Source organism: Platichthys flesus, chromosome 4 (assembly GCF_949316205.1).
Source record: "Platichthys flesus chromosome 4, fPlaFle2.1, whole genome shotgun sequence".
In the NCBI taxonomy this organism is placed as follows: domain Eukaryota; kingdom Metazoa; phylum Chordata; class Actinopteri; order Pleuronectiformes; family Pleuronectidae; genus Platichthys; species Platichthys flesus.
This window is the reverse complement of record NC_084948.1, coordinates 28,688,165-28,711,777: the sequence shown is the minus strand read 5'-3', so window position 1 is coordinate 28,711,777 and position 23,613 is coordinate 28,688,165. Positions and strand designations below refer to the sequence as shown.

Below are 23,613 nucleotides of genomic sequence, written 5' to 3'. Positions count from 1 at the left end.
GTTTTTAGTTTTTTACACATTGTTGTAGATTTGTTTGAGGTTTTTAAATAAAACCAACATGGAAAACCAAATGTTAAAACTTCCTTCTATCCACATGCACGCACACACACAGACACACACACACACACGTGCGCGTAGGCACATCAGTGGGCCATGTATTACTTTCTAGTCAGAATGGTGGTTACTGGGACGAAACCAGTTGAAAAGCCCTGGTTTAGATGATGAGACTAGTGACGTCAGTTCAGAAGATCAATCTAAGACAGTGGTCCAGATACAGATCTGTTAACAGAGTCCACTCCCCCTGGTGTTTGTGTCCTGCAGGTTCAGCAGATACTGACATATGAGGACTCAGTGGCGGCTCACCTTTCCAAGATCCTGACCTCAGACCAGCACTCAGTTGTCATCTCCTCCGCAAAGTACGACGGGTTGGCCTCTTGTTCGAGCTCTAGTTCTGGTCAGTACCTGGTTCTGATTCTGTGTGTTCTGTGTTCAGGGTTCTGTGTGAGACGGTGAAGGATTTTGTGGCTCGTGTTGGAAAAGCTTATGAGAAGAACACAGAGAGTTCTGAGGAGTCCGACTCCATGGCCAAGAAGGTACGACTCATCTATTTTTCACTTCATTTGATGAGTCATTTTTCTGTTCCTCTGATGAGTCATGCTTGTTTCTGATGAGTCGTGTTTTTCTGTCTCAGTGTGGCGTTCTGAAGGAGAAGCTGGACTCGTTGTTGAAGACGCTGAACGAAGAGTCTCAGGCGTCCGCCCTCCCCTCCCCTGCTCCCCCCCCCACCATTGCTGAGGAGCAGGAGGAGGTAGAGGGTATTGTGCTGCCCCCCCCCATCCTTCCTCCTCTTCATGCCCCGCTCAGCTCCGCCCCCTGCTCCACACGGTCTTCTGCTGCCATCTTTAAACCCAGAGAGCAGCTGATGCTGCGAGCCAACAGTCTGAAGAAAGCCATCAGACAGATCATCGAGCACACAGAGAAAGGTAGGACACACGCACGTCCTCACGCACGTCCTCATGCACGTCCTCACGCACGTCCTCATGCACGTCCTCACGCACGTCCTCATGCACGTCCTCACGCACGTCCTCACGCACGTCCTCACGCACGTCCTCACGCACGTCCTCACGCACGTCCTCATGCACGTCCTCACGCACGTCCTCACGCACGTCCTCATGCACGTCCTCACGCACGCCCTTATGCACGTCCTCACGCACGTCCTCATGCACGTCCTCACGCACGTCCTCACGCACGTCCTCACGCACGTCCTCACGCACGTCCTCACGCACGTCCTCACGCACGTCCTCACGCACGTCCTCACGCACGTCCTCACGCACGTCCTCACGCACGTCCTCACGCACGTCCTCACGCACGTCCTCACGCACGTCCTCATGCACGTCCTCATGCACGTCCTCACGCACGTCCTCATGCACGTCCTCACGCACGTCCTCATGCACGTCTGGTGACGAGCGGCGTCTCACCTGCGTCCTGGTGTTTTCAGCTGTGGACGAGCAGAACGCCCAGACGCAGCAGCAGCAGGTTTTCTCTCTGAGCCGAGCGGAGGAAGAGGAGGATCTGGTGGAGGAGGAAGAGGAGGAAGAGCTAGAGGAGGACAAGATGTCTCTGCAGTCATCGTACAGCAACAAACAGCACAGCACGCGGCGAGGTGACAACACCGACTGATACTGTCACTGAAGATCTGATCATATGGTCTGTCTGACTGAACCTGTCTGTCTTTCAGTCAGTAAGACACACTGTGAGAAGCCGATCAGTAAAGGAAGTCTGTCATTGGGCAGCTCTGCATCACTTCCTGTCCAGACAGGAAGTAGAGAGAACATGCCCACGATCAACACAAAGATCCTGTTCCCAGGTGAGTCCAGTTGTCTTGGTAACAATGTGCTGATGTAGCGTGATGACAAACACACTTTGTTTGTCTGTCTGTGTGTCTGTGTGTGTCTGTGTGTGTGTCTGTGTGTGTGTGTGTGTGATTGTCAGGCTCTCTCTCCAGTAGTTCAGTGATCAGTCGTCTGTTGGTCAACACCGACCCGTTCAGCTGTGACCCCGACAACATGTAAGTCTGATGATGAAGATTTGATGAAGAACTCTCATTACATTCTGAAAACTGTCTGTCTGACCTGTCTGTCCCTCTCTACCTGTCTGTCCCTCTCTACCTGTCTGTCCATCTCTACCTGTCTGTCCCTCTCTACCTGTCTGTCCCTCTCTACCTGTCTGTCCATCTCTACCTGTCTGTCCCTCTCTACCTGTCTGTCCCTCTCTACCTGTCTGTCCCTCTCTACCTGTCTGTCTGCAGGGACTGTTTCACCGAGAAGTGTGTGATGAATAATTACTTTGGAATCGGACTTGATGCAAAAATCTCTCTGGACTTTAACAACAAGAGAGACGAACATCCAGAGAAGTGCAGGTAAACACATCACATGTTCACACATCACATGTTCACACATCACATGTTCACACATCACATGTTCACACATCACATGTCACTCCACTCGTGTTCCTGTTTCAGGAGTCGGACTAAGAACATGATGTGGTACGGAGTTCTAGGAACCAAAGAGCTGCTGCACAGAACCTACAAGAACCTGGAGCAGAAGGTTCTCCTGGAGGTGAGACGAGGAGATTCACTCACAAACGACTCCGATCTTAAAGGGCCCATATTGTGTCAAATACATTTTCTGGGCTTTTACTATCTGTAATTACTTGAAGGGGCCAGTAGGGGGCCTTCAAGTATGAAAACAGTCACTCTGGACTTTTCCATCAGTCCCTTATAAGAAATGTGTTTCGTACTTCCTCCCCCAAATGATTCACACGGGATCGCACCCCCCACCCAGCCGGTACCAGTCCAGCGTCCGACCCAAAGACTGTAGATAAGCTCCGAACCCACCGCCCGGTGCCGGTGTGATCGGCTCCCTTCACCACAGACTCACCACAGATAGAGCAGCTCACTGCAGCTCTACATGCAGCAGCGCAGACTATATCTATATAATGATATATAAAGTATTCTAACTTAATTCACAAAGTAAAATAGATGTGTCTCAGTAGCAGAATATACTCAGTGTGTGTGTCTGTGTGTGTGTGTGCAGTGTGACGGGCGTCCCATCCCCCTCCCCAGTCTTCAGGGAATCGCAGTGTTGAACATACCGAGTTACGCAGGAGGAACCAACTTCTGGGGAGGAACCAAAGAGGATGATGTAAGACTTCACCTGTCTCTCTCTCTCTGTTCCTGTCTCACTGTCTCTCTCTCTGTTCCTGTCTCACTGTCTCTCTCTCTGCTCCTGTCTCACTGTCTCTCTCTCTCTGCTCCTGTCTCACTGTCTCTCTCTCTCTGTTCCTGTCTCACTGTCTCTCTCTCTGCTCCTGTCTCACTGTCTCTCTCTCTCTGTTCCTGTCTCACTGTCTCTCTCTCTCTGCTCCTGTCTCGCTGTCTCTCTCTCTCTGTTCCTGTCTCACTGTCTCTCTCTCTCTGTTCCTGTCTCACTGTCTCTCTCTCTCTGTTCCTGTCTCACTGTCTCTCTCTCTCTGTTCCTGTCTCACTGTCTCTCTCTCTCTGCTCCTGTCTCGCTGTCTCTCTCTCTCTGTCCCTGTCTCACTGTCTCTCTCTCTCTCTGCTCCTGTCTCACTGTCTCTCTCTCTCTGTTCCTGTCTCATTGTCTCTCTCTCTGTTCCTGTCTCACTGTCTCTCTCTCTGCTCCTCTCTCACTGTCTCTCTCTCTCTGTCCCTGTCTCACTGTCTCTCTCTCTCTGTCCCTGTCTCACTGTCTCTCTCTCTCTCTGCTCCTGTCTCACTGTCTCTCTCTCTGTTCCTGTCTCACTGTCTCTCTCTCTGCTCCTGTCTCACTGTCTCTCTCTCTCTGCTCCTGTCTCACTGTCTCTCTCTCTCTGCTCCTGTCTCACTGTCTCTCTCTCTCTCGGTTCCTGTCTCACTGTCTCTCTCTCTCTGCTCCTGTCTCACTGTCTCTCTCTCTGTTCCTGTCTCACTGTCTCTCTCTCTCTCTGTTCCTGTCTCACTGTCTCTCTCTCTCTGTTCCTGTCTCACTGTCTCTCTCTCTGCTCCTGTCTCACTGTCTCTCTCTCTCTCTGTTCCTGTCTCACTGTCTCTCTCTCTCTGTTCCTGTCTCATTGTCTCTCTCTCTGCTCCTGTCTCGCTGTCTCTCTCTCTCTCTGTTCCTGTCTCACTGTCTCTCTCTCTCTGTTCCTGTCTCACTGTCTCTCTCTCTCTCTGCTCCTGTCTCACTGTCTCTCTCTCTCTCTGTTCCTGTCTCACTGTCTCTCTCTCTCTGTTCCTGTCTCATTGTCTCTCTCTCTGTTCCTGTCTCACTGTCTCTCTCTCTGCTCCTGTCTCACTGTCTCTCTCTCTCTGTCCCTGTCTCACTGTCTCTCTCTCTCTGCTCCTGTCTCACTGTCTCTCTCTCTCTGTTCCTGTCTCACTGTCTCTCTCTCTCTCTGCTCCTGTCTCACTGTCTCTCTCTCTCTGCTCCTGTCTCACTGTCTCTCTCTCTGTTCCTGTCTCACTGTCTCTCTCTCTCTCTGTTCCTGTCTCACTGTCTCTCTCTCTCTGTTCCTGTCTCATTGTCTCTCTCTCTGTTCCTGTCTCACTGTCTCTCTCTCTGTTCCTGTCTCACTGTCTCTCTCTCTGCTCCTGTCTCACTGTCTCTCTCTCTGCTCCTGTCTCACTGTCTCTCTCTCTCTGCTCCTGTCTCACTGTCTCTCTCTCTCTCTGCTCCCGTCTCACTGTCTCTCTCTCTGTTCCTGTCTCACTGTCTCTCTCTCTGTTCCTGTCTCACTGTCTCTCTCTCTGTTCCTGTCTCACTGTCTCTCTCTCTGTTCCTGTCTCACTGTCTCTCTCTCTGCTCCTGTCTCACTGTCTCTCTCTCTGCTCCTGTCTCACTGTCTCTCTCTCTCTGCTCCTGTCTCACTGTCTCTCTCTCTCTCTGCTCCCGTCTCACTGTCTCTCTCTCTGCTCCTGTCTCACTGTCTCTCTCTCTCTGCTCCTGTCTCACTGTCTCTCTCTCTGCTCCTGTCTCTCTCTCTCTGTTCCTGTCTCATTGTCTCTCTCTCTCTGCTCCTGTCTCACTGTCTCTCTCTCTCTGCTCCTGTCTCACTGTCTCTCTCTCTCTCTGTTCCTCTCTCACTGTCTCTCTCTCTCTGCTCCTGTCTCACTGTCTCTCTCTCTCTGCTCCTGTCTCACTGTCTCTCTCTCTGCTCCTGTCTCACTGTCTCTCTCTCTCTGTTCCTGTCTCACTGTCTCTCTCTCTGTTCCTGTCTCACTGTCTCTCTCTCTGCTCCTGTCTCACTGTCTCTCTCTCTGCTCCTGTCTCACTGTCTCTCTCTCTGCTCCTGTCTCACTGTCTCTCTCTCTGTTCCTGTCTCACTGTCTCTCTCTCTGCTCCTGTCTCACTGTCTCTCTCTCTCTGCTCCTGTCTCACTGTCTCTCTCTCTCTCTGCTCCCGTCTCACTGTCTCTCTCTCTGCTCCTGTCTCACTGTCTCTCTCTCTGCTCCTGTCTCACTGTCTCTCTCTCTCTGCTCCTGTCTCACTGTCTCTCTCTCTGCTCCTGTCTCTCTCTCTCTGTTCCTGTCTCACTGTCTCTCTCTCTCTGCTCCTGTCTCACTGTCTCTCTCTCTCTGCTCCTGTCTCACTGTCTCTCTCTCTCTCTGTTCCTCTCTCACTGTCTCTCTCTCTCTGCTCCTGTCTCACTGTCTCTCTCTCTCTGCTCCTGTCTCACTGTCTCTCTCTCTGCTCCTGTCTCACTGTCTCTCTCTCTGCTCCTGTCTCACTGTCTCTCTCTCTCTCTGCTCCTGTCTCGCTGTCTCTCTCTCTCTGTTCCTGTCTCACTGTCTCTCTCTCTCTGTTCCTGTCTCACTGTCTCTCTCTCTCTGCTCCTGTCTCACTGTCTCTCTCTCTCTCTGCTCCTGTCTCACTGTCTCTCTCTCTCTGTTCCTGTCTCACTGTCTCTCTCTCTCTGCTCCTGTCTCACTGTCTCTCTCTCTCTGCTCCTGTCTCACTGTCTCTCTCTCTCTCTGCTCCTGTCTCACTGTCTCTCTCTCTCTGCTCCTGTCTCACTGTCTCTCTCTCTCTCCATCAGACGTTCACTGCTCCGTCCTTCGATGATAAGATCCTGGAGGTGGTGGCGGTATTCGGCAGTATGCAGATGGCCGTGTCCCGAGTCATCAACCTCCAGCACCACCGCATCGCACAAGTAAACCTGTCTACCTACCTACCTGTCTCTCTCTCTTCATACTTGTCTGTCTGCACCTACCTGTCTGTGACATTGTCTCTCTCTAAGTGTCGGACAGTGAAGATCACCGTTTTGGGTGATGAGGGCGTTCCGGTTCAGGTGGACGGCGAGGCTTGGATCCAGCCTCCAGGTTACATCAAGATCATCCACAAGAACCGAACACAGACTCTGACCAGAGACCGGGTGAGTGGATCGGGTTCAGGCTCTGGTTCAGGCTCAGACTCAGGATTAGGTTCTGTTTCAGATTATGGATCAGGTTCCGGTTTAGACTCAGATCCAGGATCAGACTCAGGTTAAGGTTCAGGTACTGGTTTAGGATCAGAATCAGGGTTAGATTTAGGATCCGGTCAGACTCAGAATCAGATTCAGGTTTAGACTCAGATCCAGGATCAGGTTTAGACTCAGGTTCAGGTTCAGGATCAGACTCGGGTTCAGAATCAGGATCAGGTTTAGACTCAGGTTCAGGTTCAGGATCAGACTCGGGTTCAGAATCAGGCTCAGGTTTAGACTCAGATTCAGGTTCAGGTTCAGGTGTGACCTGCTGTTGATCCTAATAAATGTTATAATTGTATAGACTCCCAGGAAGATGAACATGTATTTATTGTCTGTCGCAGGCGTTTGAGAGCACCTTGAAATCCTGGGAGGACAAACAGAGGTGTGAGTTTCCCGGGACGCCCCCCCCACAGCCCCCCCTCTGCTCACAGCCTGAGATGGTCTCTGAGGAGGACGCGTCTCTGGTCAGTGAGCTGGGTCAGGCAGCGGGGGCGCTCATCCACAGGTAAACCCAGATCACGGATCGATGTTGAAGACCGAGTCGTTATCAGTATCTATATTTATTTATTTATGTTTATATATATTTATTTCAGTTCTGTGTGGGTGTGGTGAACTGGTTTTTAGTGAGTAAGGTCCATTGATAAAATTCTGATCAGTCATTAACTCTTGTTTTGTGTTGATGCTTCAGTATTCGTGAGGTGGCTCAGTGTCATCACAGATTGGAACAGGAACTGGCTCACGCTGTCAACGCCAGCTCAAAGGCCATGGACGTGGTCTACGCTAGCTCCAAGAGCTCTGAGGTAGGACATCAGATCGTCCTATACTGTCCTGTTTCCTTCTGTCCTTGTTTCCTCTGTTGTGGTTCCTACTGTCCTGGTTTCTACTGTCCTGGTTCCTACTGTCCTGGTTTCTTCTGTCCTTGTTTCCTCTGTTGTGGTTCCTACTGTCCTGGTTCCTACTGTCCTGGTTCCTACTGTCCTGGTTTCTACTGTCCTGGTTCCTACTGTCCTGGTTCCTACTGTCCTGGTTTCTACTGTCCTGGTTCCTACTGTCCTGGTTCCTACCGTCCTGGTTCCTACTGTCCTGTTTCCTTCTGTCCTTGTTTCCTCTGTTGTGGTTCCTACTGTCCTGGTTTCTACTGTCCTGGTTCCTACTGTCCTGGTTTCTTCTGTCCTTGTTTCCTCTGTTGTGGTTCCTACTGTCCTGGTTCCTACTGTCCTGGTTCCTACTGTCCTGGTTTCTACTGTCCTGGTTCCTACTGTCCTGGTTTCTACTGTCCTGGTTTCTACTGTCCTGGTTCCTACTGTCCTGGTTTCTTCTGTCCTTGTTTCCTCTGTTGTTGTTCCTACTGTCCTGGTTCCTACTGTCCTGGTTTCTTCTGTCCTTGTTTCCTCTATTGTGGTTCCTACTGTCCTGGTTCCTACTGTCCTGGTTCCTACTGTCCTGGTTTCTTCTGTCCTTGTTTCCTCTGTTGTTGTTCCTACTGTCCTGGTTCCTACTGTCCTGGTTTCTTCTGTCCTTGTTTCCTCTATTGTGGTTCCTACTGTCCTGGTTCCTACTGTCCTGGTTCCTACTGTCCTGGTTTCTACTGTCCTGGTTCCTACTGTCCTGGTTCCTACTGTCCTGGTTTCTACTGTCCTGGTTCCTACCGTCCTGGTTCCTACCGTCCTGGTTTCTACTGTCCTGGTTCCTACTGTCCTGGTTCCTACTGTCCTGTTGTCCTACTGTCCTGGTTCCTACTGTCCTGTTGTCCTACTGTCCTGGTTTCTACTGTCCTGGTTCCTACTGTCCTGGTTCCTACTGTCCTGTTGTCCTACTGTCCTGGTTCCTACTGTCCTGGTTCCTACTGTCCTGTTGTCCTACTGTCCTGGTTTCTACTGTCCTGGTTCCTTCTGTCCTGGTTCCTTCTGTCCTATCTCTTTCTGTACTTGTCCTCCAGCTGGACTTACTGAGCTGTATGAAGACATTTTGTCTCTGTGTGTCCTCAGGCTCTGAGCTGCAGTGTGGTGATTCATATGGTGAATAACGTCAAAGCTTTAATCAGTGAGACGGAGCTGCTCCTGACTGGGAACATGTCCATGGTAACATGTCCTCATGTCTTCATATCCCCTTCAAAGACTTGAGCCAAAGTTTACTCACAACTTGTATATTAGCATAATGTCTGTGAACTTAAACCCAAACCTGTGAGCGCATTACCAGGTCCAGGTCCAGGTCCAGGTCCTGACTCCAGTCTGTTTGTGTGTCTGCAGCAGCTGGATCCTCCTCAGCAGGAGCAGTTGAATACAGCTCTGAACTCAGTGGTCCAGCAGCTGCGTCGCCTGGCGGACGTCCCCTGGTTGTGTCCCGTCATGGACCCGGCAGACCACGAGGTTAACGGGACTCTGTTTGTGATCAGGACTGAAACTGGATCCGTCTCATCCAGACGTTCTGAGTTGAAAGCAGCTCTCACATGACACTTCCTGTCTCTGTTCTCAGGGTCCTCTGACGGACTTTTCGAAACGCAGTCGGAGCGCCAAGTTCCGTCTCGTCCCAAAATTTAAAAAAGACAAAAACAACAAGAACAAGGAGACGTGTGCTACTCTCTCAATGCCAGGTTAGCTCTAGTCTGTCTGTCTGTCTGTCTGTCTGTCTGTCTGTCGGTGTGTCTGTCTCTCTGTCTGTCCCTCTGTCCGTCCGTCCGTCCGTCCGTCCCTCCCTCCCTCCCTCCCCCCCCCCCCCTCTCTCTCTCTATCTCGTGGTTTTTGTCTTACTTCCACTTCCTGTTGGTGTGTCTCAGTTCAGCAGTGGGGGACAGAGGAGGTGGGGGCGTGGCTGGACTTCCTGTGTCTCACTGAGTATAAAGACATCTTTATTGGACACGACGTCCGTGGGGCGGAGCTCATCCACCTGGAGAGGAGGGACCTGAAGGTATCTATTTCTATAGCACCAAATCATACATGATAGAGGCTCTTTAGATAGAAGGTGAATGGTTAGAGACATGTGATCTGGGAGAGACAGAGGTGATCAGTGCAGGAGGACTCTAGAACCCAGAGTGAGCTGGTTCCACAGGAGAGGAGCCTGGCAGCTGAAGGTTCTACCTCCTGTTCTGCTCTGACAGACTCTAGAACAAGGGTGTCCAAACTACGGCCCGCAGGCCATCTGCAGCCCACCATCCATTTTGAATTTGCCCGCCTAAAAAATTAAAATAAAAAAATTTATATAAAGAATAAAAATAATATATAATAATAATATTTTTTTTTATTTTTAAACTAACAATTTAATTAGCACTTTAATGGCACTTAATTATAGCACATTGTAGTTTAGCTCTATTTTTGAAGATATTGTACTTTCTTGATTCTTGTTGTTCTGGGTTTGTACCCTTGAATGCACTTATTGTAAATTCCTTTGGATTAAACCGTCAGCTGAATGAAAGGTCATGTGATGGACTATGGCCCACTCTATTGCAGCTGTCCCTCAGAATGCAGACACGCCCCCCCACAACTGTCAACAGTCCGCTACAGGACAGGGGGGCGTGGCGCCGTTCGTAAAGTTTGGACACCCAGACTCTAGAACCAGCAGAGAACCTGTGTTTAGGGAGAGCAGTGATCTATCAGGACAGGACAGTGTCATGAGCTCGCTGATACATGAAGGGTTGGATCGTTCAGATCTTTCTATGTGAGGAGCAGGATCTTGATGTTGAGAGTTCCACAGGGAGCCAGTGCAGAGAAGCTCAGAGCAGTGAGATGATCTCTTCTGGTTCCTGTCAGCTCTCGTGCTGCAGCATCTTGGACCAACTGGATCCTAATGTTCATGATACTGTCCAGGTGGAAGAAAGACGTCCCAGAGACTTGTTTCAATGTGGGTCACATGTCCTGGTCCTAACTCAAGGTGTGTGTGTGTGTGTGTGTGTGTGTGTGTGTGTGTGTGTGTGTGTGTGTGTGTGTGTGTGTGTGTGTGTGTGTGTGTGTGTGTGTGTGTGTGTGTGTGTGTGTGTGTGTGTGTGTGTGTGTGTGTGTGTGTGTGTGTGTGTGTGTGTGTGTGTGTGTGTGTTAGGATCTCGGTGTGACCAAAGTGGGTCACATGAAGAGGATCCTTCAGGGCATCAGAGAACTGAACAGGAACAGCAGCGCTAGTGAGGCCTGACCAACACCAGGTGAGAGGTAACACACACACACACACACACACACAGATCTGGTCTTGATTATTAATCTGACTCATTTTGTTTCAGGGATCACTGTCTGCTCCACTCACACCTCGGCTGCTACCTCCTGATCTCATCCCACCTGGTCCGCTTGACCTCGAGACCAGAACCAGCTTCATGTCTTGAATGAAGACTTTTTGTATTGGTCCGCGACCACGAGGGATTTTATCTAAAAAATAAAAAAACTGAGCATTCCCTCACACTTGACAATTGAACAGCCAATCAGATGATTCGCAAGTGCCTTGTTATCTCACTCATGGACCAATCAGCATCCAGGATGTGAAGGGTGATTGGTCGACTAAAGGGCTGCACCAGAGTTTTGGACAGTGTGGGTGGAGACACATCAAAGTGTGACATCATGAGTTAAAACACTGTAAAGAATATTCAAGATAGTCGTCACACACGTGCAACAGGAATCTCATATCTGACGACTTTTTACACTCGTGTCAGTTTGTGTCTCGATGTGCGAAGATGAACTTGCATCAGGATTTTATCTAGTTTGTTATCGTCCTCACAGAAGATCCATGTTCTTAGGGTTCTTAGGACAGAGTCATTCTGGACATGACGTCGAATTCGAGACCATGTGACATCATCATGGATCAAGATATGATCGTGTTTTTTGTCCCGTATGCTAACGTTAGCTTGTATCTTCAGTGAGACCAACAGTTCCAAGCTGAAGTTTAATTTAGTTTCAGGTTCGTAAGTCTTAGCATGCTAACGTTGGCTTGTTAGCTGCAGTCAGACCATATTTACGTTTTCTGACCAATGACATGTTTTAGTGAAAACACATTAGTGCCTTGCTCAAGGGCAGTCGTTCACCCCTCTGCTGTTTTCGTGGTGGTCTGTATTTATTAGATAATTTATCTATTGATACTGTTTGCTGTTATACCTCTGTTTGTACATACACCCCCTGCAGGGCTGTCAGTGTTAATACATTCTGTCATGTACAGAGGAAACATCTGGAAGAAATAAATTCTGTTTTTGTTGTTCACTTGATTTTCTTTCTTCTCTGTTTCTATTTGTTGATGAATCGATCATGAAAATCTTCAACAAACTCAAGGTCACAGTTTGATCACTTGAAAACGTCAACGAGTCGTAAATTAATCATTGACCTTTTTTTTACTTGTTAAATTCAAATTATTTAAATTCAGTTGCCGCAAAATGAACTAAACTAAAAATATTGATTATTGATAATAACATGTAAAAAAATAATTTCATAGTTGATGAGATCAATTTATTCTGATGCACTTTATTGATCTATTAATATATTACTTAATTTTTTCACACACACTTCATTAAACTTTGCTCAGTATTTTTTATTGATATTGATTATTGATCTCTGTTGTGATACAGCAGTTTATTTTTTTATTGTTTTTTCTCTACTTTCTTAAGTTGCTCAGAGCAAGTGAGGTGAGTTAAGATAATTAATCCAGAGGGAAACTCGTGCCTGCTTTGAGGTTACAGTAGAATACAGTGAAAATAAAAACAGTAAAAAATGAAGCAGTGGAGCTGAATGAAAACATGGAGTCGTTACCGTGATGGTGGGAGGGGCTTATGTGCCTCATTATGTCTGAACTCAACTTCAGATGTAAAACAACAACATTATGTAGCAGCTGGGTAATTGTGACATGAGCTGTTAATAAAATGTCCCATTACTCATGAATACTACGTCATAATTAATTTCATGTATTACTCAACTGATTAAGAGTCCAAAACCTTTGGGGGTTCAATATTTCAAGTTTCAAGTTTCAAGGGTTTATTGTATAGTTATTAAGTATGATATAGTTTTTTATTCATTATGTTATTACATATAACATTAGATAATTGACCTTAGAAACTCCAGCAATTGTCGGAGTATAACTCTGATGATCACAATAATATAAAACTGATTGATTCTTTAGTGACCTTTGACCTCACTAGTTTGTGTCCTCTCTCCGGCCTCGTCTTTTTTGTCCTCTGAGCTGCTGAAGTGACGTCATTGTGTCAATATTTGAATTCAGGTTAAAGATCAGTCAATCAGCTTTGTCCCCGTCGTCCATTTTACGTCAAACAGAGGATAACAGGAGACGACAGAGGACAACAGGAGAAGAAAGAGACAACAGGAGACGACTGAGGAGACACTGGAAGATATACGGTTTGTCTCCTTCTGTCCAAATTAATGAAAGTCAAAAAATCGTCTGTATTATTTTCTCTCAGGTAAAAAAATTCACTTTCAACAATTTTTTAATGGAATGAAAACGTCCGCAAAACACTGAAATTATACAACTACGGCTTATACTACTGCAATATTTACACTGCTACTACTATTTATACTACTACTATACTAATACTACTATTTATACTACTATTATACTTATACTACATTTACTTACACTTATCATATTACTACTACAGATCATACTTCTACTACTACTACTACTTATAGTACTACTATGACATTCTACTTCTACTTTGACTATTACTACTACTACTAGTAAATATACTACAACTACTACTTATTTTTTACCGCTTTGAGTTATTATACTACTACTATATATTTTTTTAATAGATGAAATACTGTATATGATACTTTATGTTTGTCTCAGAAACTTGGTCGTGTGAAGATGCTGCAGACACCGACTCTCTACTTCCTGTTCCTCTGCTCTGACATCATCCACTGTACAGGTGAGAGACAGGTGAGAGAGACAGGTGAGAGACAGGTGAGAGAGACAGGGGAGAGAGACAGGTGAGAGACAGGTGAGAGACAGGTGAGAGAGACAGGGGAGAGAGACAGGTGAGAGACAGGTGAGAGACAGGTGAGAGACAGGTGAGAGAGACAGGTGAGAGACAGGTGAGAGAGACAGGTGAGAGACAGGTGAGAGAGACAGGTGAGAGAGACAGGTGAGAGACAGAAGAGAGGCAGGTGAGAGACAGGAGAGAGAGACAGGAGAGAGACAGGAGAGAGAGACAGGTGAGAGACAGGTGAGAGAGACAGGGGAGAGAGACAGGTGAGAGACAGGTGAGAGAGACAGGTGAGAGACAGGTGAGAGAGACAGGGGAGAGAGACAGGTGAGAGACAGGGGAGAGAGACAGGTGAGAGACAGGTGAGAGACAGGTGAGAGAGACAGGGGAGAGAGACAGGTGAGAGACAGGTGAGAGACAGGTGAGAGACAGGTGAGAGAGACAGGTGAGAGAGACAGGTGAGAGACAGAAGAGAGGCAGGTGAGAGACAGGAGAGAGAGACAGGAGAGAGACAGGAGAGAGAGACAGGTGAGAGACAGGTGAGAGAGACAGGGGAGAGAGACAGGTGAGAGACAGGTGAGAGAGACAGGTGAGAGACAGGTGAGAGAGACAGGTGAGAGAGACAGAAGAGAGACAGGTGAGAGACAGGAGAGCGACAGGATAGAGAGACAGGTGAGAGACAGGAGAGAGACAGGAGAGAGACAGGTGAGAGACAGGTGAGAGACAGGAGAGAGACAGGAGAGAGAGACAGGAGAGAGACAGGAGAGAGACAGGAGAGAGACAGGAGAGAGAGACAGGTGAGAGAGACAGGTGAGAGACAGGTGAGAGACAGGAGAGAGACAGGTGAGAGACAGGAGAGAGACAGGACAGAGAGACAGGAGAGAGAGACAGGAGAGAGAGACAGTTGAGAGAGACAGTTGAGAGACAGGTGAGAGACAGAAGAGAGACAGGAGAGAGAGACAGGAGAGAGACAGGAGAGAGAGACAGGAGAGAGAGACAGGAGAGAGACAGGTGAGAGAGACAGAAGAGAGACAGGAGAGAGACAGGTGAGAGAGACAGGAGAGAGACAGGTGAGAGACAGGTGAGAGACAGGAGAGCGACAGGATAGAGAGACAGGTGAGAGACAGGAGAGAGACAGGAGAGCGACAGGATAGAGAGACAGGTGAGAGACAGGAGAGAGACAGAAGAGAGACAGGTGAGAGAGACAGGTGAGAGACAGGTGAGAGACAGGAGAGAGACAGGTGAGAGAGGAAAGAGACAGGAGAGAGACAGGTGAGAGACACAGGATGACTCTTTGACAATATGATCACATGACATTTTCTTTCACCCTCAGTGTTTGTGGATCAACCTTCAGCAGGTCAGATCCTGCACTCCTCCTCCTCGTCCACCAGGAGGCGTCGAGCCAACTCCTTCCTGGAGGAGATTTTACCTGGAAACCTGGAGAGGGAGTGTTATGAAGAAATGTGTTCCCAGGAGGAGGCGGCAGAAATCTTTCAGACCCAAGAGACGACGGTATGAGCCAACCTGAGGACCAGGACCCCGCAGGTGGTCGCTGGAAGCACACGCAGGGTCACAGCTCTACTGTCTCTTTAAGATGATGTCACACATCTCTGAATCCTCTGACAGACACTTGTTTTATGTCCAGCAGGTGGCAGCACTTTTTACAGAATAGCAGAACATGAGAGGAACACAGGGGAACTTTAGAGGAATATAAGGGAACATGAGGGGAACATTAGGGAACCGGAGAGGAATATTAGGGAACGTGGGGGGAACATTAGGGGAACGTGAGAAGAACATAAGGGAATGTGAGAAGAACATAAGGGAACGTTAGGGGAACATTAGGGGAACATGCAGGGAACATTAGGGAACCGGAGAGGAATATTAGGGAACGTGGGGGGAACATTAGGGGAACGTGAGAAGAACATAAGGGAATGTGAGAAGAACATAAGGGAACGTTAGGGGAACATTAGGGGAACATGCAGGGAACATTAGGGAACGTGAGAAGAACATAAGGGATGTGAGAGGAACATAAGGGATGTGAGAGGAATATAAGGGAACGTGAGAGGAACATAAGGGATGTGAGAGGAATATAAGGGAACGTGAGAGGAACATAAGGGAACGTGAGATGAACATAAGGGAACGTGAGAGGAACATAAGGGAACGTTAGGGGAACATTAGGGGAACATGCAGGGAACATTAGGGAACATGAGAAGAACATAAGGGATGTGAGAGGAACATAAGGGATGTGAGAGGAATATAAGGGAACGTGAGAGGAATATAAGGGAACGTGAGATGAACATAAGGGAACGTGAGAGGAACATAAGGGAACGTTAGGGGAACATTAGGGGAACATGCAGGAAACATTAGGGAACGTGGGAGGAACATTCCCCTAATTCTCTCTGTTTTTTTAAATAAGGTCAAAGGTCACAGCAGAGCTTTGACTCTGTGTTTTTTTTCCACAGCTGGAGTTCTGGTACAAATACATCAGTGAGTAAATAATCAATAATCAATAATTCATGAACTCTGATCTGGATCGAACCGGATGCGGCAGCTTCTGATCCAGTCGTTTATGATGAGTCTTATGAATCTGCTCTTAAATCAACGAAAGCACATTTGACCTTTTGACCTTCACATGACGACGTCGTAGATCTGAGCCCGTGTCGGACGAACCCGTGTCTGAATGGAGGGATCTGCTCTCTGGACCGAGGACACTTCCTGTGTCTCTGTCCTCCTCAGTTCCATGGAAAGACCTGCGAGTCAGGTAAACATCACCGGAGACCTTTGTCCTCAGGGACGTCTTCCAACAGAAGCAGCCTTGTGTTCTCAGGACATGTTCTATCAAGAACCTGTGGAGCTCCTCAGGATCACGTCCTCGAGCCACTGTGTCTGATGTCATATTAAACTAATAACTGTGATGTCACTGTGATGTCACTGTGATGTGAGTATCAATAACGCGACTATGTGATATTGAGTATTTGTTCTGTGTGTAGAGGCATTGGAGTGTCGCTATAGGAATGGAGGCTGTGTGCAGTACTGCAGGGACCAGACAGGGGGCGCTGGAGTCCAGTGCGGCTGCGCTGACGGATTCAAACTGGAGTCTGATGGACAGAGCTGCTCAGAGACCGGTACAGTTTAGAGTATTATGGTTACTACGATAGCAACTGTACATAGAACCGAGGTTACTGCTATAACTAGTTTACAAAGTAATAAACAAATATAAAGCCAAAACTTTTATTCTCACGAGTTAAAGTCAAAGATCTCAGATTTCTTCTTTTTCTCTTTTCTTGAAAGGTGCTTTATAAACTCGCTCTTATGATTATTATGATTATTATTATATCAAGACGCACATTAAAGAGCCTGTAATGAGGTCACAATGGAAGTCAGTGTAAAATGTGCAGTTCCTTCGTTCAACACGATGCCACAGATGTTTGGAGGGATTGTGAAATTGTCATGCTAACTGCTAACTTCAAGAACGCCTCCGACTTCATTCCCGAGAACTGGACATTAAATCCAATCGTCCTCAGAACCGCAGACCAGGTTTAACCAGCGGGACCAGGACACCACGTCTTCACCTGAGACACAGAAGAGATCAGCTGATGAAACAGCTGCTTTGCACAAAGGGCTCAGGAAGCTCACCTGAAGCTCCCTGGCCCTACCAGGGTCTCGACCCTTCCGCAGTACGTCTTGGTTAACGACCTGGTTGGAGTGGCCCGTGTGTGGGGGGGGGGGGGGGGGGGGTATGGTTTGATCAGGCATAAGCTACGGACACGTTTTATTGATGGATGGACACAGATTCCATGATAAGATCCTCAGGCCCATCGTCACTCATCCATCGCCCTCAGGTGGCAGCATGAGGCGACTGCGTGGTCACCTCCTCATAAACCAACCAATGGGGAACCTTGGTTTAGAGATTAATAAACTTCGTTCTTCAAAAAGATAAACTGCACATTATCCAACCATCATTGGCTCATCAGCATAACGGAGCTCTTTGATCTTCATCTTCGGTCGGGTGGATAGATTCTCGTTTATAGCAGAATGTACTCGAGTGCTGCACTAGAGATATTTACCCTCAAGAGAAGATGCTGATTGATAGACAACCAGAGTCTTTGTTCTCCACTGTCCAGTGTCGTTCCCCTGTGGTCGCCAGCAGGAGGCAGCGTGGCATCGAGGACGCAGTCTGTGGGACAACATCACCGCAGAGACAGAAGACGACGTCTCACACAGCTGGGAGGTCAGAGTGAATTCAACCGAGAGTCAAGAGACCAACGTGACATCCGCAAACACCACCACCATGAGGAGGGAGGAGCGAGGAGGGGGGGTGGGGACGCGTATTGTGGGCGGGTCTCTGGAGAAACCAGGAAAAAGTCCTTGGCAGGTAGAGACGCCCCTAACAACACAGGTACACTTTAATAAAATCACTGTCCTTCAGTGTGTGTGTGTGTCCAGGTTCTGATCCGCAGGTCTGACGGAGTGGGGTTCTGTGGAGGGACTCTGGTTTCTGACCGATGGGTCGTCTCCGCTGCTCACTGCTTCGAGCAGGGTGCAGACCATGTGACCATAGGTGTGCTTGGCTCCTCCTCTTCCTGTAAACACCTCTAACACCATGTGTACTTGATAACATTTTGACTTTTAAACAATAAGAAATCTTCGTGATGACACAGTGCACTGTGTCTCTATCTGTCTCTCTGTGTCTCTCTCTCTCTCTGTCTCTATCTGTCTGTCTCTCTCTCTCTCTGTCTCTCTCTCTCTGTCTTTGTCTCTATCTGTCTGTCTCTCTTTGTCTCTATCTGTCTGTCTCTCTCTCTCTGTCTTTCTTTCTCTCTCTCTGTCTCTCTCTCTCTCTCTGTCTCTCTCTCTCTTTTTGTCTATATCTGTCTGTCTCTCTCTCTCTCTGTCTCTCTCACTGTCTGTCTTTCTCTCTCTCTCTGTCTCTCTCTGTGTGTCTCTATCTGTCTGTCTCTCTGTGTCTCTATCTGTCTGTCTCTCTCTCTCTCTGTCTCTCTCTCTCTCTTTGTCTCTCTCTCTCTGTCTCTCTCTCTCTCTCTGTCTCTCTGTCTCTCTCTCTCTCTTTGTCTCTATCTGTCTGTCTCTCTCTCTCTCTGTCTCTCTCACTGTCTGTCTCTCTGTCTCCAGGAGACTATGATAAGCAGCGTCCTGACCCAGGTGAGCAGCAGATCCAGATCCTGAAGGTCTATGTCCATCCTCACTTTCACTCGTTCACGTTCGACAGCGACATCGCTCTGCTGCTCCTCGCTCGGCCGGTGGTCCGGGCCCCCACGGCTCTGCCCGTCTGTCTGCCCGACCTCCACCTGTCTCACTACCTGCTGAGGGTAACATTACTCACATCGGAGTCAGTGTGTGTGTGTGTGTGTGTGTGTGTTGAAGAAGGCACTGCAGCTCGAGCTCTGTTTTCAGGACGAGCAGTGGGGGGCGGCATCGGGCTGGGGCCTCACCGGCTTCATGGGCAGGTCGTCCAGGTTCCTGAGGAAAGTGTCGCTCCCGGTGGTTGGACACCAGGACTGCAGGGCGTCCACAGATCAGGTGATCGTCCGCTCCCTCAGTGGGTTTGTTTGTTTTGTGGATTTAGGTTCAGATGCACTTTGTAGTTTGGCTTTAAGAGAATGAACTTACATGTTCTGCTGTTCTGGGTTCATTGATAAAAGTGCCAGCTAAATGATATTTAATGAACAAGTACTGTTACTTTATAATTGTAATGACTCAAGTAGAAGTAAAAGTACTCTTTGAGTGAGAGCATTACAAAGTGATGTTTGTTTTCAAACAACAATAATAAACTCCGCAGCAGACGTTATTTCACATGTCTGTTGTTTGTCTCGTGCAGGTGATCACAGACAACATGTTCTGTGCAGGTTTCCTGGACGCAGGAGTGGACGCCTGCAGTGGAGACAGTGGAGGACCGTTCGTGGTTAATTACAGAGGAACCTGGTTTCTGACCGGCGTCATCAGCTGGGGGGAGAAATGTGCCGCCGAGGGGAAATATGGCGTTTACACCCGAGTGGGAAACTTTCTGAGCTGGATCAGAGACGTGATAAACAGGCAGGACGCCAACGTGACCACGAGCTGAGACTCTGTGTAGATCTGCCCTCTGCTGGTGATAACAGGTACTGAACTGAACCTCTACGATCGGCTGCTGTTTGGTTCCTGGGGGTGACATCACTCAGGAACCAATGTGATCATGTGACACATGACTGAACGACTCAGTTTCTCATTAATTTCATTTATTAAGAGTTTTTCTGTGTAAATATAATATGATATAAAACATTGTGACTTTCTATATAAACATGAAAAATTATATTTGAATACATTTGTTGATTCATAAAAACATCGAACATCTGAAATTAAATAAAGTTTAATTGAAAAGTGTCATCTTCTTATTTCCAATTTAAATCACATAAAGAGCATTTGTCGCCCCCTGCAGGCTGCGCAGGTGGTTGCAGCCGCAGCAAACAACTTCACGATAAAAAGCTCTCTGCTCTCCGAGTCCCACAGGGGGCGCCAGAGGAAAGACCTGTCACTGAAACGTTCATCCTCTAAAATGAAAAACTAAATCTGAGGATTTGATGTGGATCGAAAAGATCTAAAGAGGGGGAACAATTTAAAATCCAAACTAAGTGAAGGAATATTTAACATGTCAATAGAAATTGTATATGGAGTGAAATAAATATGTATTACTACATATATGTATATAATACTTGATTATTCTGACTGTCTCCTGACAGAAAAACTTTTTAGCAATGATGTTAAATTCGATTTTCTTACTGAGCTACTGAAACATTTCAAATGTGTGATGACTCCTCCCACTCTGCTGGTGGCGCTGGAGTGCTCGCTTTCTCAGAAGGAAGTCAGACTGGTTATAAGTGTGTGTGTGTGTGTGCGTGTGGTCAGTTACATGTTAACATGTGACATCTGTAGGAAGGTGAATGTTCTGGTTGTTCAGATAAGGAAACTTGTGCGACGTGATAAAGATTAGCTTCTTTATCACGTTAGCTAGCTTCAGCTTTTTCATAGAGGTCAAAGACGAGAATATGAAAGAGATGTGGAGACGTTTTCTGCAGCAGGTGGACAGATGATCAGAGGACATGTTGTCAGTCCCACTGTGTCCTCATTAAGTCATGGCTGCAGCTGTGATATCTGTCTTACCACCAGGGGGCAGCCTGCAGGTGGTGCTGGATCCACTCCACGTATTTGGTCACTCGGGTGTAGACTCCGTAGACCCTCTGACTCCCACACTCCTCCGGCCCCCCCCAGGACACCAACCCCAATGCCATCCACCTCCGGCTGACCTTGTCCTCCATCACAAACGCCCCCCCGCTGTCCCCCATGCAGGTGTCCCTCCCACCTTCAAAGTACCCGGCACAGAACATGTTTTCCGTGATGTTGTAGCTGACGGAGCGCGAAGCGTAACTAGCCCGACACTCGTCCTGAGAAACCACCGGCAGCTTCACGAACTGCAGGAGGTCAGAGGTCAGCAAGGGGGGGTCACCTAAGGAGGAGGAGGTGGCGTTGGGGATGGAGATCCCCCAGCCAGCGACGATCCCCAGAGAGTTCGGAAGAGGTGAGGAGGGGTCATCCTGACAGGGAGAGGTCAAAGGTCAATTCATTAAAAAACATTCAATTCTTTAAGGATTCTTAAAATATGCTTGTGGTTTAAAATCTGTCCTTTCAAACTAAAACTTAACATTTTTCTATCTCTATAAAAACGTCCTGACAAATACAAAAGGACAAAAGAAAGTCCAAACACAAGGAGACAGAGTCTGGATCATCAATTCAAATCGAATTATGATAATAATACGGACAATAAAAATCAATGTAATAGTAAAAATGAATCAAAGTTCAGGAGCAGAATCATGTCTTCAATATTCTCTGGTTCGTCCTTGCTCCGAGGATGGACGTATCAAACGCACCTTGTTATGAGGAGGCGGGAGACAGATGGGACGGATGAGGTGGTTAAGCTCCACCCGGCTCGTCAGCTTCAGCAGGGCGATGTCGTTGTTGTAGTTGTTGGGTTGGAAGTCGGGATGAAGGACGATCTGCTCCACCGAGCGATTCGAGGCCAGACGTCTGTCCCGGGCGTCATGGACACCAAGGAAGACCTGAGAGACACCACCAGAGAGAAATTCAAACAACTGAATATGTCTTTTTTTAAATAAATATATAAACAATATTTATGTAAATATTGATATATCACAAATAAACGGGTCATGTAAACAAACGCATGTCCGTTTCTGACCTTGACATATTCGGGCGCCACAGGGACGACACTGGTGTCCCTCCTCTGAGACCTTAGGACATGAGCTGCTGTCAGGACCCAGGAGTCGGACAGAAGGGCCCCAGAGCCGAACCAGCGGCCCTCAGGGACCCGGGACAGATCCTCTACGCTGAGGAGGACGTGCCAGGGGAAGAGGCCGGGCTCCGCACCACGCCCCCCCACAATCCGCTTCACCTGAGAGGGCAGAGGACGGGCCGGCCGGCCGCAGGCTGGACGCACATGGACAGAAGGTTATGTCAGTAGTTTTATAAAAGACAAGAATTTACAGGATGTGAACTTTTATTCTGATAAATATGCAAATATTTCATAAATTCTCTTTTACAGGTGAGAAATAAACATTGTGTCCTCAGGTCACCTGGGAGACAGCTCGGCAGTTTGGCTCCTGATTCTGGATTTGTCCATTGTCCGTTGTGTCCACAGCTGTAAGAAGCTACGACACAAACAACACAAACACAACTCAACCTGGGTTAGAATCTGATTCCTGTTATCGATCAAATATTAATCTTATATTGATATATTTATACATATTTTAAATCTCATTCTTTTATTGATGGCTAAGATGCTAAATATAAGATATATATTAATAAATATGATATTTAACAGTAATCACATGGATCCTCACTGTTGATGGTGTTCAGGTGAAATGTGCCCCCCCCACACACGTAGTGCACAGTCGAACCCAACAGTGTGCTGTTGTCATGGTTACCAAACACCACTTCCGCCCTTTCGACCGCTTTGGGTTTCCCACAATCCACCACTGTGACAGACACACAAAATATTCAAAATACAGATTTGTATTGAATTTATTTGGTCATACATTTGACTGGTATTAAATTCAATGAAAACATTTCACAGAGATTTTCTCTTTTTTAGTTTATAAGTTTTGCTTTGACGCTTTTAAAATGTTTGTAGATGATAGAGCTCCGCCTCCTTTCATCCAACAGATACTCCATCACAATGATTATTGACCCGTCTCTTGTGCTGTCTTACATTGACACTGAGGAGGACGACTGCTCCAGGTTCCATCAGATCCACAGTCGACCTGAAGATGATCCAGAATCTCACCGTCCTGAAAACACACGAGAGACGAGCATCAAACACGGCCCCCCTAAATATAACACCAGAGGAAACCATGTTTATGTATAGTGTGTTTAATATTTTATACACACTATATAGCATTTAAATTATGTAGATAAATATACTATAGTATCTATATAAACACATTATATATAGTGTATGTATAAATATATACTGTGTGTATATAAAAATGTGAGTATATAAATGTGTCTATTAGTGTTATACAAGTGATGAGGTAAAGACCTTCATCAGTTTGTATCCGGGTGAACAGGTGAACAGGACGTGGTCTTTGAAGAAGTATTCTGATTGGACAGGATTCATCACAGTGTTGGACGGGCTCTCGGGGACTGGACACTGACTTCCTGTTATGTCAAAATAAAATCATCCATTAAAACACGTCATCTCCCTGATGATTCAGCTGTAGTAGTGTTGAAATCTGATCACAACCCGTGGCAGTGTAAGTCATCTTCCAGCCCAGGTTCTCTCCTGAGTTGTCGCTGTGGAAAGTGACGCTGACGATGCTGCTGTCGGTCTCAATGACCCCCGGAGACAAAGATCCACAGAACGGACCGAACTGGGTGCTTCCTGCTGTGATCTGACAAACACACACACATACACACACACAGAGCAGGTAACTGACCACTACACGTGTGTGTGTTCAGGTGTGTGCATGTGTGTGCAGGTGTATATGTGCTGCTCACACCTTGACGTAGTCGTACGGGCAGCGGACGTCCGGATGATCCTCTACGTCAAAGCTGGGGTCGAACTGAAGGCGGAGCTTGAATCCAGGCTCCGCCTCAATACGATACAAACACTCTGAGCTCTT

General features: G+C 47.5%; 3 protein-coding genes and 1 long non-coding RNA gene across 12 annotated transcripts in view; 3 read left to right on the top strand and 1 right to left on the bottom strand.

Moving 5' to 3' along the window:
• The window catches only part of LOC133951697 (diacylglycerol kinase delta-like), a 29,241-nt gene extending 17,548 nt beyond the window's left edge, over window positions 1-11,693 (top strand). For 4 of the 5 annotated variants that reach the window (XM_062385802.1, XM_062385804.1, XM_062385805.1 and 1 more), the window contains 18 exons: window positions 322-416; window positions 494-593; window positions 692-983; window positions 1,499-1,663; window positions 1,739-1,867; window positions 1,993-2,068; window positions 2,309-2,419; window positions 2,522-2,618; window positions 3,096-3,203; window positions 6,097-6,432; window positions 6,864-7,027; window positions 7,211-7,322; window positions 8,511-8,603; window positions 8,772-8,891; window positions 8,998-9,115; window positions 9,299-9,429; window positions 10,555-10,654; window positions 10,730-11,693. In XM_062385802.1, coding sequence (XP_062241786.1) covers window positions 322-416; window positions 494-593; window positions 692-983; window positions 1,499-1,663; window positions 1,739-1,867; window positions 1,993-2,068; window positions 2,309-2,419; window positions 2,522-2,618; window positions 3,096-3,203; window positions 6,097-6,432; window positions 6,864-7,027; window positions 7,211-7,322; window positions 8,511-8,603; window positions 8,772-8,891; window positions 8,998-9,115; window positions 9,299-9,429; window positions 10,555-10,644 — 2,337 coding nt within the window. In that variant the 3' untranslated portion in view covers window positions 10,645-10,654; window positions 10,730-11,693. The remainder of the gene's footprint in view (window positions 1-321; window positions 417-493; window positions 594-691; window positions 984-1,498; window positions 1,664-1,738; window positions 1,868-1,992; window positions 2,069-2,308; window positions 2,420-2,521; window positions 2,619-3,095; window positions 3,204-6,096; window positions 6,433-6,863; window positions 7,028-7,210; window positions 7,323-8,510; window positions 8,604-8,771; window positions 8,892-8,997; window positions 9,116-9,298; window positions 9,430-10,554; window positions 10,655-10,729) is intronic. The other variant, XM_062385803.1, reaches the window with a different exon arrangement.
• A 1,037-nt stretch (window positions 11,694-12,730) lies between these two features.
• LOC133951708 (coagulation factor IX) lies at window positions 12,731-19,801 on the top strand. Of its 4 annotated transcripts, none has more exons than XM_062385827.1 (11): window positions 12,731-12,836; window positions 13,288-13,366; window positions 14,757-14,935; window positions 15,886-15,910; window positions 16,071-16,184; window positions 16,414-16,548; window positions 17,548-17,798; window positions 17,870-17,984; window positions 18,557-18,753; window positions 18,839-18,964; window positions 19,291-19,801. In XM_062385827.1, exons 2-11 carry the CDS (start codon window positions 13,306-13,308, stop codon window positions 19,372-19,374), a joined length of 1,287 nt encoding a protein of 428 aa, XP_062241811.1. In that variant the 5' UTR covers window positions 12,731-12,836; window positions 13,288-13,305; the 3' UTR covers window positions 19,375-19,801. The 4 variants fall into 4 exon arrangements, with proteins under 4 accessions (XP_062241811.1, XP_062241808.1, XP_062241809.1 ...); XM_062385824.1 differs by having other exon boundaries at window positions 19,263-19,801; XM_062385825.1 differs by having other exon boundaries at window positions 18,839-18,983.
• The window catches only part of masp1 (MBL associated serine protease 1), an 11,832-nt gene continuing 7,993 nt past the window's right edge, over window positions 19,775-23,613 (bottom strand). Inside the window, exons 5-13 of one of the 2 annotated variants that reach the window (XM_062385809.1) lie at window positions 23,491-23,613; window positions 23,235-23,382; window positions 23,031-23,149; window positions 22,701-22,779; window positions 22,321-22,467; window positions 22,066-22,140; window positions 21,672-21,919; window positions 21,346-21,534; window positions 19,775-21,012 (exon numbers count right to left, since the gene is read on the bottom strand). The exon at window positions 23,491-23,613 is cut by the window's right edge and continues 74 nt beyond it. In XM_062385809.1, the coding sequence (XP_062241793.1) occupies window positions 20,578-21,012; window positions 21,346-21,534; window positions 21,672-21,919; window positions 22,066-22,140; window positions 22,321-22,467; window positions 22,701-22,779; window positions 23,031-23,149; window positions 23,235-23,382; window positions 23,491-23,613 (1,563 nt within the window). In that variant the 3' untranslated portion in view covers window positions 19,775-20,577. The remainder of the gene's footprint in view (window positions 21,013-21,345; window positions 21,535-21,671; window positions 21,920-22,065; window positions 22,141-22,320; window positions 22,468-22,700; window positions 22,780-23,030; window positions 23,150-23,234; window positions 23,383-23,490) is intronic. The other variant, XM_062385810.1, reaches the window with a different exon arrangement.
• LOC133951729 (uncharacterized) lies at window positions 21,914-23,183 on the top strand. The gene is made up of 2 exons (XR_009920495.1): window positions 21,914-22,132; window positions 22,655-23,183. It is a non-coding gene; the product is annotated as an uncharacterized LOC133951729 (long non-coding RNA).

Excerpts from the sequence above, each read along its gene's own strand:
- LOC133951708 (XM_062385824.1), top strand. The coding sequence starts at position 13,306 with ATGCTGCAGACACCGACTCTCTACTTCCTGTTCCTCTGCTCTGACATC. Across the intron at positions 17,799-17,869 it reads CAGGAAAAAGTCCTTGGCAG|GTTCTGATCCGCAGGTCTGA; the intron begins GTAGAGACGCCC and ends GTGTGTGTCCAG. Across the intron at positions 17,985-18,556 it reads TGCAGACCATGTGACCATAG|GAGACTATGATAAGCAGCGT; the intron begins GTGTGCTTGGCT and ends CTCTGTCTCCAG.